This window comes from Aulonocara sp. 'chitande type north' Nkhata Bay, linkage group LG9 (genome assembly GCF_057382095.1).
Source record: "Aulonocara sp. 'chitande type north' Nkhata Bay isolate Kocher_YH1m ecotype deep benthic linkage group LG9, A_spYH_male_GT1.1, whole genome shotgun sequence".
NCBI classification, from domain to species: Eukaryota; Metazoa; Chordata; class Actinopteri; order Cichliformes; family Cichlidae; genus Aulonocara; species Aulonocara sp. 'chitande type north' Nkhata Bay.
The window spans coordinates 34,146,191-34,160,235 of record NC_141352.1 but is presented as its reverse complement, the minus strand read 5'-3'; the positions used below and the strand labels follow the sequence as shown (position 1 = coordinate 34,160,235).

The following is a 14,045-nucleotide window of genomic DNA, read 5'->3' as shown; positions in this document are numbered from 1 at the left end:
CTTGAGACAATGGCGGCGGCGTTTCATAGAGATACGATTATAACTGTCTCCGGTCACCCATTATGCAGCTGAGGTAAGGAAAGCCTGTGGAAAAGCCACAGCACCTTTTAAAGTCAGCCTCCTCGAGTGTTACACCGTGCCGGAATAAAATTACTTCCATGTGGGCGCTGCAAGTACTTACTGTTTGGACAGCATGCGTACAGTGATCAAGGGAGTTCCTCCATAAAGCTGCGTATTAAAAAGGTTGTGGGGGGTTTACAGAAGTAAAGACAAAATGATGGTTTGGACAGATTTGTTTCTTTATGGAAGTATGAACTTCTGCAGTTATGTTATAGCTTGTCTGAAAACACAGTGAAGGCTTTAAATGTGAGGACACAGGAAACACATGCTTTCAATATATCACTCCGTGTTTAATTGCATGTGAATTAAATATTTCTGATAAACATTTTTGCTATAGCATGTGTAACAATATCTACAGCATACATTTCAGATTACTCAGTGAATAAACCCTTTCAATTGGGGACATTACAGATTATGTCAATTTTTATAGTGCAACTACAAGTGTATATCTGAACTAAATTTCCATATCAGTTCATGTAATATAACAAAAGCATCTCTTTCACATATACACAGAAGTGTTTTTAAAACATTAGTTCCATCAGGGGGATGTAGTGGATATGTCACACGTTGTACACAAACCTATAAAGCTATTCCAACATATAAAAAAAAAAAAAAAAGAGCCGAGTGGAAATATTCAAGGCACTTAGAATTATACAACAAATGAATTTACAGACAAACAGAACTAAATACAAGTTAACCAAGCTGTGACATTTCATATACAGTTGGGAGCCAGGACAAATCAGGTGAGCTAAAAGGCATATTTCTGTGTTATAATAGTAAAAACAATATCCTAGCAAACATTGCGTGTTGCCATTCATCCATAAAGTGCATCACATGACCTGTTCCAGGCCTAGTTTGAGACAAGTCAACATCCCCCGTAGCCATTATATCCTTCGTAGTCATCATGAAAGAGTGAAAACAACAGCTGCTCAGCACACTCGATCACACGTGAAACGTCTGCCTCTCAAGTGCTCTTAAGTGTAAAAATATGGCTTTAGTGGATGATTTAATGAATAACAGTCTTGATGCAGATAAAGAGCCAACAAAGCTAAACTGTGAGTTTATTAGTTGCCTGTGGCATTCACTTCTTCCTCAAATACCAGCCCGATGGTTTTGCATCCTAACAAGCTTTGAAGGCTTTAAAACGATGACTACGTTGGCCTTGTTTTCCCTCTTTTTCCAGCCCGTCAGGTCTTAAACTTTAGGATTTTTCAGGTAAAAAGAATAGCACCACTGTATACTTGAGGAGCTTTCACCTCTTTGTGTCTTTCACCCAAATTATATAGTTATAATTCTATAATTATACTCCTGAGTATCTCACCTGGTCGATAGTTTTATCAGCTGGGATTTTGAAACATCTGAAATAAAAATTCTGTCGAGGTTTCCTAGGATGCCCCAAAACATGACTAACGTGACTATTGCTGTAACTGCAATGCCAGTAGAAAAAAAACAAAACAATCGACAACGTCCTACGTGGATTATCAAAATACGAAGAAGTAGCTGTTAGATCTGATATCTTAAAATCCACAGCAGCTAAAACCAAATCCTCATTCCTACATATGTGAGCAAAAATGCCATTCTTGTCCTTTAATCACGCCACAGTAGGCCTTGAAAAAAAAAAAAAAAAGGAAATCCAGAAGAAGTGCCAGGAGAGGTCTGGTGTAAAGATTTGTGAAATGACCTTCACCTGGAAAATTAATGCCTTCAAATGTTTATGCATATATGCAGGAATGTTTCTTGGTAACGACACGATTAGTATACATGTCGACCTTTACATTCCTTGGCTTTGACACAGTATGGTACAGACTAAATGCCCCCATCAGGACATGATTTATGACACATGGCACTAAAACAGGGTGGAATGTAGCTTTTAGATGCACCGGAAAGTGGAGACACAATGGCAATTTTCAAGACGGAAGGACCGTCTACCACAATAACAGTAAATGGCAGTACACTGCAATGAGATGAAGTACCTGCAGACCAATCGTTACCAATCCTCTGTCAAACACACCTGTTACCTGCTTATCCTGAGTCAGACTTTTATTTGAACAGCCACACGGGGGTGTCGTTTCCCTGGTTTATAAAGAGGGCCTCTCATAACAACTAAGATACCATAAGGCAAAGGACTGCAGCGAAAACTATTGAGATTATAATTCAGATTTCATATAGATTGTCACAATTGTGAAATCTGCCCTTTTCTCCTTTTTGGTCAAAAATTCAGACTTTGGCTTTGGGCTCTAACTCATGAGGTCTTGTGGATACACACTGGGTTCAAAAGTGAATCATCAGGACCAAGAAATCCAAACACACTGTCAGACAGATCCATTTAGTCCAAAGTCCCAACAAGGTGTTCAACATCTTCTGTAGGTGCCGGATAAAATTTCCCATGGTTTGTTGCTTTTAGTATACAACCATTCTCTTTTAAGTCCAGATCTTGAGGTATCATCCAACTCCATGACTGGACAATGAAACATCACTTGCCCTCTGACAGGTAGTAAGATGAGATGTGAAAGGACGTGGTAAAGGCAAAGTACAAATAAGAACACAAGAAAAACTAAAAAACAAACAACCCAAACAAACATGTGGACTAATGCTGCAGTGAGGAGGAGGAAAAGAAGGCAGGGAGAACAAAAAGAGATGACGAGGAAGACCCGGGTTTATTGTTAGTGTTCTGAGTTCTTGTGGTAGAGCTGAGTGACCTGGATGACGGGAGGAGAGACGCTGAGCGACGGACCGCACCAACAGGCAGAGGATCGCACAGGCTGCACCTCACACCTGCCACTGGAGAGAGGGAAGTCAGAGCAGAAGAAATACACTGAGCACGTGACAGAAGGTAACGGGACGAGAGAACATCAGGCAACACAAAGACAGACAGACAAAGATCCAAAGAGGAAATGCAGATGCGAGAGACTAGAATAGCTCAAAGTGTGAGGCATTGATGTGGGGAGACCGAGACATCAAGTTATTGATGCCGCAGCACCAGAATACTGCACGTACAGGTCCCCTGAGAACACAGCGAGACAGGCTTGCTATCCAACTCTATATAGCATCTGTTAAAACACAAGTGATAACAGATAAGGGCATCAGGACTGTTTACATCCCGTCTACATCCTCAAACATCACGTGCACTCACAAAGCATTATATACAGTAGTACTTTTATAGAAGCTGTCAATCCAACAGACGAGAATAGGAAGAAAGAAAAACCTGCACTCCCTCAAATCCAAACACCTACAATGGTCATGTAATGAACATACATCACCACGTGAAAAGGAGGCACAAACACCATTTGTTAGTCATATGTGATGCAGGAGTGCAGTGCAGCACAGACAGAAGAGAGGACAGGACGTTGGAGTACAACAAATACACACCACAGCTGGGGCAAAATCAATTTCAGGTCACTTGCTTTAAAACTAGACTATTTTTAAACACATCCTTTAACTCAGATAGTTGTCCCTTAAAAAGCATAATCCTGTGACAGGTTTAAATCAATATGTGGTTTGTTAAGACCGGACTTTGATCAGGAGACATTTTTCTGAACTAGTTTTACTGAAAGTGAAATCACCCCAATCCGGAGAAACATCCCGACTCCGAGCACTTTAAAGACAGGTTTGTTTATTTTTCAAATAAATCTTAATACAGCACTTACATGTAATGTGTGCAGCTCCGGGGAACACGGGAATTAAACGCACATTTACCATGTGAGCGCTGCACTTAGACCGACTTGAAAGCAATCCGAACCCATCCTTAAACACGCCAACATCATTAAACATGACATCTTTACTGTGCAGTTAGCAGTGGGATGCATGTTATTGGCAAGAAGAACAGAGTGGGGGGAGGAAACAGTATGCCACAGTGTTAGCCTGCTGAGCTGCAATTGAAAGTACCTCACATGTTATGGGGCTCTTTATTTTCACATTGGGGCAGCACTGCTGTGAAATATGAGAGTGAAAAACAAGTGAAAACATATTTTAAAAAAAGAAAAGGAGAAAGTGGAACAAGGTTTAGAATATTAATGATAATTATCTTCTCCTTAAACCAGAAACATCTTCACAGACATGCATACGCCATTTTTTTTTTTATTACCATAACTACATTTACACACTAGTGTGTGCCGTCTTTATGACTCTCGTGTGGGTCTGAAACTCATCACTGAAACGTTGACATTTGTATTTTTTGATTTCAAAATACCAGAAACATAACAACAGCCAGTATTTGGTAAATAATGTCCAATCCTGGAATAAAAAACAACATCTGGGCAGTGATGAGAACCACAGTTCAAACCCACAACGCCCATTGTAGTGAGAAAACCGTGCAAACACCAGAGTCGATTTCAGTATTCATTCCCAACAACTGAACAACTTCCTTTCTGCGTGATGTTGATTTTTATTTTTCGTGTTTCTTTAAAAGTGTAAACATCACTCCTTTTTGAGCATAAACATTGTGTAGATTTAGAGATATTTATGACAACTTGATGTCTTTACTTTTTTGTTTTCTGTCTATTTACATGTTCGAAATTTAACTCTTCTACTGACAGTAAAGAACATTTTTTAAATTCTGATATTAAAACGGTTTTCTACTTGCTTAAAAATGTGAAAACCTTTTCCATGAGGAGGAAAGATACACCGAACCTTGCACTCTGTGAGTCTTACTCCTATGAGATCAGTAAATACTGTCATTTAATTAAATTAGGTTGTAGAGGATGAAGTAAGAGAGGTGCACACTCTTCAGGGCCTATAAATCAAGTTCTCTGCTGTGCAAACCGTTTTCACCCTAATCAGTCGCAGAAAACTGCACGTCCTCAGATAAGACAAATTCTACTAGTGGTTTTAATAATGAGCTTTTGAGATTTTCAGTCATCTCCAGTTTACTACATTAACTGCAGTTGTAAATCCAACACATCATTTATTCATTTGGCTTCAAGGCTTCCAGCAGTTTATGAGCCGTGATGCCTTTAACTTTCCTGATGGTCTTATGTGGGGTTTTATTAACTCCAGATTATCACGAATATCAAAAAACATGCAAGTTTTGTGCAAGACGGACAAAATCAAATGGACTGAAATGCCTTGCAAGAAAGCCTGTTAACCTTACGAGAATGCTCCTTAAGGTGGTTTAAATTCACAAATGAACCTTGCCCCTCGACCTTTGATCCACTTTTAAAATAAATGGAAAATCTGCTTTAACTTCGATGCTGTGGCAGCATAAACAGATATAATTCTGTGGAAATCACATGAACTTTGGTTGGTGTCAGGAGCACATTAGAGGAGTAGTAGATCAAACCTACTCCTTGTTTTATCGTTGCCATTTGTGGTTTATGCGAGCGTCTCTTACCCGGTGTCTTCAGGGATGTCCTGATCGGCCTCTGCAGCAGATGACTCCACATCTGCACTGCTCTCACTGCCCTGAGCTGACAGTCGACATGGAGACTCTGGACTAACACACTCATCGCTGCAACAGAGATTCACACACACATCCAAAAGGTCATTCTCCTCTCACATGTGAGACTTTTGTGAATCTCTCTAAGGATGCATACGGTTGTGTTTATCTACTGACTTGATATGCTTTTCCAGTAGTAGGATGGCTTGCTCCCTCTCCTCCAGTCTCCTCTTTAGGGAGGCAATCTCCTTTTGCTTCTCTAGCAGCTCCTTCTGAAGACGATAGTTGCTCTCCTCCAGAGTCTCACAGAACGCCTAGAAGAAGGGGGGAAATGAGGAGCAGAAAATATTTACATCTTTACATGGTCAAAATACCATATAGATAACAACAATGGGGTTTTCTTCAGAAGTTCGTGAATTGAAAAGGCCCAGCGGGCTGTGAGGTCTGTGCCAAAAGCTTCAGCATGCATTTGATGCACATTTAACCTTGATAAGCTGTTGTTAGAATTTTTTTAATATTACTTTCTACACCAGGATCCTTTTCTAGCTGACGGCTGGTAACTGTGCAGGGGTGGATCTAGCAAAGTTTAGCCAGGGGGGCCGATAGGGCATGAACAGGGGAAAGGGGGGCACAAAGACATCCTTTTCTTTCTTATTCTCATTTAAAATGTCTAGCTTTTAATAAATAATTATCTGAATCTTACACCCAAAGTTTTAATTTGATGTAAAATGAATAGAAGTCAATTACTGTATATAGTAACTATTAAGTCTAATAAACCCTAGTAAGCTTTAGAGATGGACCGATATTACGTATCGGTATCGGTCCGATACTCACCTAAATTACTGGATCGGATATCGGAGAAAAATAAAAAATGTAATCCGATCCATTAAATATCACGAAAGCACCTCACAAAACTTGCAACACGCCGTAACTCACCTCAGAACGTTAGCACGTCGGAGCAGTATGCATCACGTGATAGAGCAGCTGTGGCATGCGGGACCTGTCGGTGGTCTGGATAGCATGTGGAGCTTCGCTAGCAACCCGGCATTTCATCTCCGACAAAGTTATCCCGAGAGAAGTAAAGCAAGTGTGTAAGTCCATCTCTGAATGTTTGTAAAGCATTCCTGCGTTAAGCTTGCCAAACGATATATGGAGCGACTGCCTCTTCTGGCTGCTACTTCAATCATGAAACTGCTTAATGATCAGCTGATCGGCTTTTCTGTCGCGAGTCCGTCTCTCTGGTTTGTTTTTGGCCCACTTTGCACCAGAAAGAGGAAACCAGCGGCTGAACAACAGCAGCACGTTTAAGCTTGATAATCTGTTGTTAGAATTTATTTATTATTACTTTCTACTCGAGGATCTTTTTCTACAGCTGACGCTGGTAACTGTGCAGGGGCGGATCTAGCAAAGTTTAGCCAGGGGGGCCGATAGGGCATGAACAGGGAAAAGGGGGCACAAAGACATACTTTTCTTTCTTATTCTCATTTAAAATGTCTAGCTTTTAATAAATAATTATCCGAATCTTACACCCAAAGTTTTAATTTGATGTAAAATGAATAGAAGTCAATTACTGTATATAGTAACTAATATATATACCCTAGTAAGTTATAGTACTTTTTACTTTGGGAAGGTACCATCTGTGCAGTCTGCAATTTTGTTGAAGAAAGATGTTGAATCTATTTAATATTTCTTGAAAAATAATTGATTTCTGTGCATTTTTTTTTCCACACTGCATCAAATTAAGGTTGATTACGTTGATTAAGCATCATGAGGTGGAGCGTGAGGGGTGGTTCCCTATTTTTTATTTATTTATTTTTGTTGTTGCTGGGAGTTGGAACCCTATTAGTTAGGTTGCTTAATATTTATGCTAAGCACTCTTTAAAATACCAGAATAGGGAGGATGGTGTAGGTCTAAGTTTATTAGATTGATCAGTATTGCTGAACTATGAAATTTTTTTTTTTTTTGCATATAGGTATAACAGAATAGCTTAAGTGTAGTTGTTGTTTTAAACTTGAGTATGAACTTATACAAAATGCAGCAAGATATTTAAAAAAAACAGTTTTGTTGATTAAAAAACACTATATCGGATTCATATCGGTATCGGCAGATATCCAAATTTATGATATCAGTATCGGACATAAAAAAGTGGTATCGTGCCATCTCTAGTAAGCTTTACTACTTTTTCCTTTGGGAAGGTACCATCTGTGCAGTCTGCAATTCTGTTGAAGAAAGATGTTGAATCTATTTAATTATTGTGGAAAAATAATTGACTTCTGTGCATTTTTTTGTGCATTAAATTAAAGTTGATTACATCGATTAAGCATCACGAGGTGGAGGGTGGGGGGTGGTTCCCTATTTTTTTTTTTTTGCTGGGAGTTGGAACCCTATTAGTTAGGTTGCTTAATATTTCCACTAAGTACTCTTTAAAATACCAGAATTGGGAGGATAGACTAGGTTTAAGTTTATTAGATTGATCAGTATTACAGAACTATCAAATATTTTAGGTGCAGTGTATTTTTTTTTTTTTTTTTTTTTTTTTTTTTACATACAGGTTTAACAGAATAGCTTTAGTGTTTTGGTTTTTTTAAACTTGAGTTTGAACTTATAAAAAAAATGCAGCAAGATAATAAAAAAACAAAAAAATACACTATATCGGATTCATATCGTATTGGCAGATATCCAAATTTACGATATCGGTATCGGACATAAAAGTGGTATCGTGCCATCTCTAGACGACATATACCATCATGGTTTAGGCACCTGACATCTCACTGCACTGTCTTTTGTAATGAGATTAAGGGTTTCCTTTCCATAACTTTCCATGTTGGCTCTGTTTGCTGCAAAGTCCAAGAACAGTGCTCAGTCTGTTAGCTGCTTTCCGGTTCTTTCATATGAGATTTTCAGTTGCCAGATGTAGTTTTCCTTAATATATTCCTTAATGGCAGGGATAAACAAATTGCAAAACAGCTTTAAAACTAAGAATGCACTGATTCAACTGGGAGGAATCCCGTCCTTCTAAATTTGAATAACACCAGAGGTAATGATTAACTTAAAAGGCAGAGGACAGCTACATGTCCTGTGTCTATCCTGGGACAAGATGTGGAGGAGGAGTAGAAGTAACTGATGCTCAAAAGCTTCAGCATCCAACTTACACATACTCTAAATGCACACTCACCCTGCTCTCCTCCAGACTGTCAAAAGGCCCAGGTGGATCATCGAGACACAGAAACTCTCTCACCGGCAGGCTGTCAAGAACAATAAATGATGTAAGATTAGAAAGATTAGAAAACAGGTCAGCTCACACTGATATCAGTTATCTTTTTAGCTATGCATGCATTTTCCACATAGCTCTGATGCAGCCAACACAAACTAAGAGTTACGGCAAGGTTTGTCTGCAATAATGACCCAGCATGACATAAAATATGGCCCAGTAACATTTTTATTATTAAACATAATAGGCTCATACCAGTTGGCGATGTCCTTGTGTGCAACCAAGTTTTGCAAAAAAGCTTGCAGTCCTAACTGTCTGTCTTCCAGGAAGTTACTGTCATAGTTGTCTTTGAACCAGCGCTTAGGAGGCAGTGAGAGGCGGAAGCCTGGAAACATCTCCTTCAGCTGGAACAAATACACACAGACACACACAGTGAATGATTGCCCTTACATTCAGCTACAGGCTGTAGGGGCAAAGACAGTCATGTAAGGGCCGTGTAGACATCATGCAGAGATAAAAGTAATAAAGTTGGTGGCGGGCCAAGAAAAACGCTTCCAGCCCACAAAGCAAACACACTCTTCGTCTAGATTTTGTGCTCGGATCAAACCTGCATCCAAACAAAAGAGCACAGGTCTGCTACTTTCTGATCTATATACCTTACTAAATAACCAAATCACAGAAATGTCATAATCAAAAATGTTTTTCATAATAGTCTGTCATCAGATTGTCACATTTTTATTTCACGTGCATTCAAGATACAACCATACATCCAAAAACACTTAAACCCCCCCCCCCAAAAAAAAACAACAAAATTTCAAAATGAGCTTTAAATCTCATGAGCTTTTTTAATCACACAGGTGAAAGTCCAGATTAGTGTTCTGCGCTATGCTGGTGTCATATTACAGACCTCATGCATTTTTGGTGCAACTACACATTTCTTAATGTGTTACTTACCACTGTGTTAAATCCAACATGAATTCTTTCTTGTAGTAAACTTGGCTTCATTCAGCAGAAATGCTTTCCTCACAAACTGTTCCCATGGTCACGGGTGGTGAGACGTACCTCTATTAATAAACCTATTATTCCAGCTTCATTCTGAGCTTAAGCTTTGATAGGATATATGCAAAGTGTTTACATGCAAAACCAGACTGTTTGTAAAATGTTCATAGCTGCATAGTGAGTAGGAGGCTGGAAGAGTTTTACATGAAAACTTGTTGTGTGAGGTTTAATATAGCCTGGACACAATAGGTATGTATACAAGTGTGACTGTCTGAAACATTAGTATACAAATAGAAAGCACATGGGTTTTGCTGTGGTTACGCAAGGTGTTTCCCATACATGTTGCCAGGTTGGTATTTCTGAGGCTAGAAGATTCGACCTGCCTCATTTCTGTCAGCTGTTTATTTACTTTCCGGCTCTTTGAAAAGTTGCACCAAAATGTTGAGAAAAAGCACCGAGTTTTTTAAATGGACTAACAATGAAGTGGAGTTGTTGCTGCGAGTAACACAAAAGTACAAAGTTGCAAAAGCGAGTGAGAATTAAAGAATTTGAAAAAGTTATCTGGATATATCTTTATATATCTTTAATAGGGCTGTCAAAATTGAGAGCAAACAAAACAACTGCTGTATAATCAGGGGTGCACATAAGTGGTCCGCAGGTGCGCTGTCAAAATAAAAGACGCGAACCAGATAAGTTACAACGTGCGTTTGCGTACATAAGATTTTCTGGAGGAGGACAGACATTTGTTTAGAACTCTTTGTTTAATTGGTCACATGACTGCATCATATGACTAACATGCGTCTCCGTTTTTGCTGTCAACACTGCGATGCGAAAACACTGTTTTGAAATGTATGCGTTTTCGAGAGCGTTTTGAAAACGCTGCCTCAGTGTGGACGGGAGGCCAAAATGGAGAGAAAACGATGCATTAGTGTGGACGTAGCCTGAGATCCTCACTGTCACCTAGGACTGCCTACTTTCTTTGGAGTATATAACGGTTTCTATAAAAGGTTCTGCCTATTGATTTCAAGAAAAATGACAACATGTTGCCAAATGTTTCTGCTGAATAAACATACAACCTCACTGTATCGTGCTAAAGTCCCTCTATTGAAGTCAAAGAGCATTCAACATTTAGGACAAGTCTGGTGATATTTTTGACTGTATGTAGAGAGGTTTAGGAGACATTGTGTTAATATGTGGTCCCAGTGTCAATTTACTCAGAGGGAGGTGGCCTGGGGTGTGTAAACATGTATGCAAACCTGTCTGCTTTCACCATGCGATTAAACTTCACAGTGAAGCTATGCTGACTGAGGTCTGAACCTCAAAATAATGTTTGTGATGAACCACCCTGTACAGAGTCAGTGCTCTATTATACAAACCATACTATACAGATCATGCTAGGTATTTCTGCCTCGTATTTGCTGGTCCCTCTGAAGCGTTCACTCACGGCAGCCAAGTACTCTCATCCCTGTAACCTTTCCAAGGTAGAGCTAAAAAATTTAATCCTAACAGAATAATCAAAACACACTTCATACTGACAGATTTCCAAACTGTGATCAGTCTCATTGATACAAACATGTTCTCAATGAGACATCCACTGATGATTACTGTGAGCTGCTTTTAATAGGCTTAAATTCTTCAAACCTTACACCTTTTACATGATTTCTCCATCCATATAGTATTCTCATATAATAGTATGTCTCCTCTGTTAACTGTGATTATATACTCTGAAAACCACAAGAGACCAGAGCTCCTAGTTGGCTCAGGCCCGCTGGCTGTTTGGGAACAGTAGGCTTCTTTGTGTAGCTCGAATCATGTTCACTGAGCATTCAACAACTAAAGAAAGCTTGCTGAAAGCAGAGGGATTGATAGTCGAAACCAGTTGCTTCAGTTGTGGCAGGATTATAATAAGGTTTACCCTCATGTAGTTTTCCAGTTTGGGACGGCTCATTTAATCCCATGCACAGACAACACACCCAAACACACCTTGTCATTGAGTCTTGAGAAGTCAGCGTATCTTCTGAAAACAACCCAGCTCTCATCTAGAGTCTTTCTCACCAGGATCTTATACACCTGCAGTAGAGAAGGCAGATGTTAATAACTGCTCACCATGTTTGCTTTAGTGTTTAGTCACTAATAAATACAGACTAAATCTAGCACAGACAGCGGTTGCCATGCTAACTAATTTTCTGGATTCCTACCGTGAACTTGGCCCTCTCCTCCATGACCTCATACCCCAGCACAGTGGGGGTGATAGGCCTCTCCTCAGCTTGCTGGCTACCACTAGGATCCGATATAGACCGCGGACAGCTCGAGTATTCGACAGATGGTTCCAGAGTCCCGTTCAACTTAGCCCGTGTCACAGGGCTCTGAAGGGGTGGGGGCGTTCGGCTGCGGCCACCCCTGTCCGCACAGCGAGACTGATGTTGGGAATCTAATTCTCCGCATCCGACTCCCCCATGTTCCTCCCCAGCCATCCTGGCGATTGAAGACGAAGACTCTGAGCTGCTGGAGACACTTCCTAGCGATGAAGCTCGCTGCGCCCGTCTCAGCTTGTTGCTACCACGGGACAAGGCTCTGTCCATGGGCACAGGAACAGGCACAAAAGGTGATGCCATCTTCCTGAGTTGTGTACTCCTGCCACACCACCATAGAAGTCAATAAAGCTTTTCACACCAAGCTTGTCTTGGTACAGTAGTGTTGTGTGAGGATGAAGTCTAGCAGCAATTCTGAGCCTGAAGGGCTGACATTGAAGACTCTATAGAAAAACAACAACAACAGGAGTTATTAGGTGTAACATTATATGGAGGATCATTACACTGCCTCTAAATAATCTGTATTTAAAACCTAATCTACTTAATTCGCCCTGAGTCTACATAAATGTGGCACAATCTGTCAAGTACCTCACAAACCCAGGGCACGTGAATTATTGACACGAGCCCCATATGATTTATAATTTATGAATTTGTGTATTATGTGTAAAATTCATTACGGTAAAAGCCTGTAAAGATTAGATTCACATGTCAACTTGAATGAAACAGAGCTGCATGTTGGTTTTCATGAAAGAGAGAGGCCAGAGAAATCAGCAGCTACCTGTCTATTTTGTTCGTGTTAATTCAGCTTCAGAGCTGCTCAGAAACCAGTCAATCCACTCCATAGGAGTACAAATGAAGAGCGTTTAAGAATACTACTGACGTACTCGTAATGGGAATATACGCTGTAAAAATATAGCGATTATAAATAAAATCTGGCAGGCAAAAGTAGGGAAAAAATAACTCAGCAGCAGAAAGAGGATGAAAGGATAGATGTAAGAAGTAAACACAATGAGACATGTCATTTATGGCTCTCACTAATTGACAAGGTCCTGCTGCTATTTTGGTGAAACACGGCGAAAACTCTGGGACGGCAGCCAGCGTTACAACAAAACACGGGCTTTCTAATGTAATTGCCCTGCTTCGTAAACATAAATGCCATTTTTAGACCAAGTCGCTAACGATATAGCTACCCTCTATGTTATTTTAGCAAGCAAGCTAACCGCATTCACTACGATTCACGACGTCCTTTCTGAGCTCTGAGAACTTCATTAACAAAACATGGTCGTGTAATAGTGTTAACCCGCCTTTCAGTTTAGAGAACTACTATCAGAAAACCACAAGAGTACAGTTTATAAAACGTTACCGTTCTCACCGTCAAAGTTAGCTACACTTTAACATGAGCTAACACTAGTTAGTTTCACTACAATACAAAGTACGCTAACAACAATTTTACTGATATAATAGCTGTTTACAACAACAATTGAATGCCGAATGCAGCAAGAATTACCAATACTGCGTCGGATATCTGTTTTTATTCTCCTGGTAGCATTTTTCCCAATAATAAACAAACCAACAGTTAAATAGCCCGGTTTTAAACCGTGTTTGGTGCGTCCCCCATCCCACTGAAAGAACCGGGCATGTATCACATTACATTCAGGTTAGCTAGCGAGCTAAGACGACCCCGAGTGAAAAGGTCTTTCGCTTACCGTAGGAGTCCAGATATCCTTCTCTGTCCGAAAATATGTTTACTACAGACATAGAGCCAAATGTGTAGTTGCCCCGTTGCTGTTTACCCGCCGCCGTATCTCCTCCCTCTGTGTTTTCATGTTAGCATGCTGGAACTCTGACCACAATGACGGCAGTACCTTTGCATAACCAGTAGAGTGCGCAGTAACACGCTTAATACTATATAGAAAATGTAATTCCTCAGCAAAAAAGTAGACACAAGACTTAAAGGGATTTGAAACAGGTACTATCAGAAAACACACACAGACACACACACAAAGGTTTTAGGCAGGTAGGGAAAAT

General features: G+C 40.0%; 1 protein-coding gene across 5 annotated transcripts; it reads right to left on the bottom strand.

The window, feature by feature from the left end:
• Positions 1 to 389: 389 nt before the first annotated feature.
• Positions 390 to 13,879, bottom strand: snx16 (sorting nexin 16). Of its 5 annotated transcripts, none has more exons than XM_086307226.1 (9): positions 13,724 to 13,879; positions 11,904 to 12,460; positions 11,689 to 11,775; positions 8,962 to 9,110; positions 8,671 to 8,740; positions 5,672 to 5,808; positions 5,450 to 5,566; positions 4,006 to 4,050; positions 390 to 2,901 (listed from the first exon to the last, which is right to left on the bottom strand). In XM_086307226.1, the coding sequence occupies exons 2-8, from the start codon at positions 12,318 to 12,320 to the stop codon at positions 4,032 to 4,034; spliced, it is 996 nt and encodes a 331-aa protein (XP_086163352.1). In that variant the 5' UTR covers positions 12,321 to 12,460; positions 13,724 to 13,879; the 3' UTR covers positions 390 to 2,901; positions 4,006 to 4,031. The 5 variants fall into 5 exon arrangements, with proteins under 5 accessions (XP_086163352.1, XP_086163353.1, XP_086163355.1 ...); XM_086307227.1 differs by having other exon boundaries at positions 4,011 to 4,050; XM_086307229.1 differs by having other exon boundaries at positions 4,006 to 4,047.
• Positions 13,880 to 14,045: the final 166 nt, after the last annotated feature.

What these genes read in the sequence shown, in the direction of transcription:
- snx16 (XM_086307225.1), bottom strand. Translation starts at nt 12,320, where the DNA reads ATGGCATCACCTTTTGTGCCTGTTCCTGTGCCCATGGACAGAGCCTTG. An exon ending in TCTCAAGACTCAATGACAAG is followed by an intron (nt 9,111 to 11,688) that starts GTGTGTTTGGGT and finishes TATTTGTTCCAG; the next exon opens with CTGAAGGAGATGTTTCCAGG. An exon ending in CTACTGGAAAAGCATATCAA is followed by an intron (nt 5,567 to 5,671) that starts GTCAGTAGATAA and finishes TCTCTGTTGCAG; the next exon opens with CGATGAGTGTGTTAGTCCAG.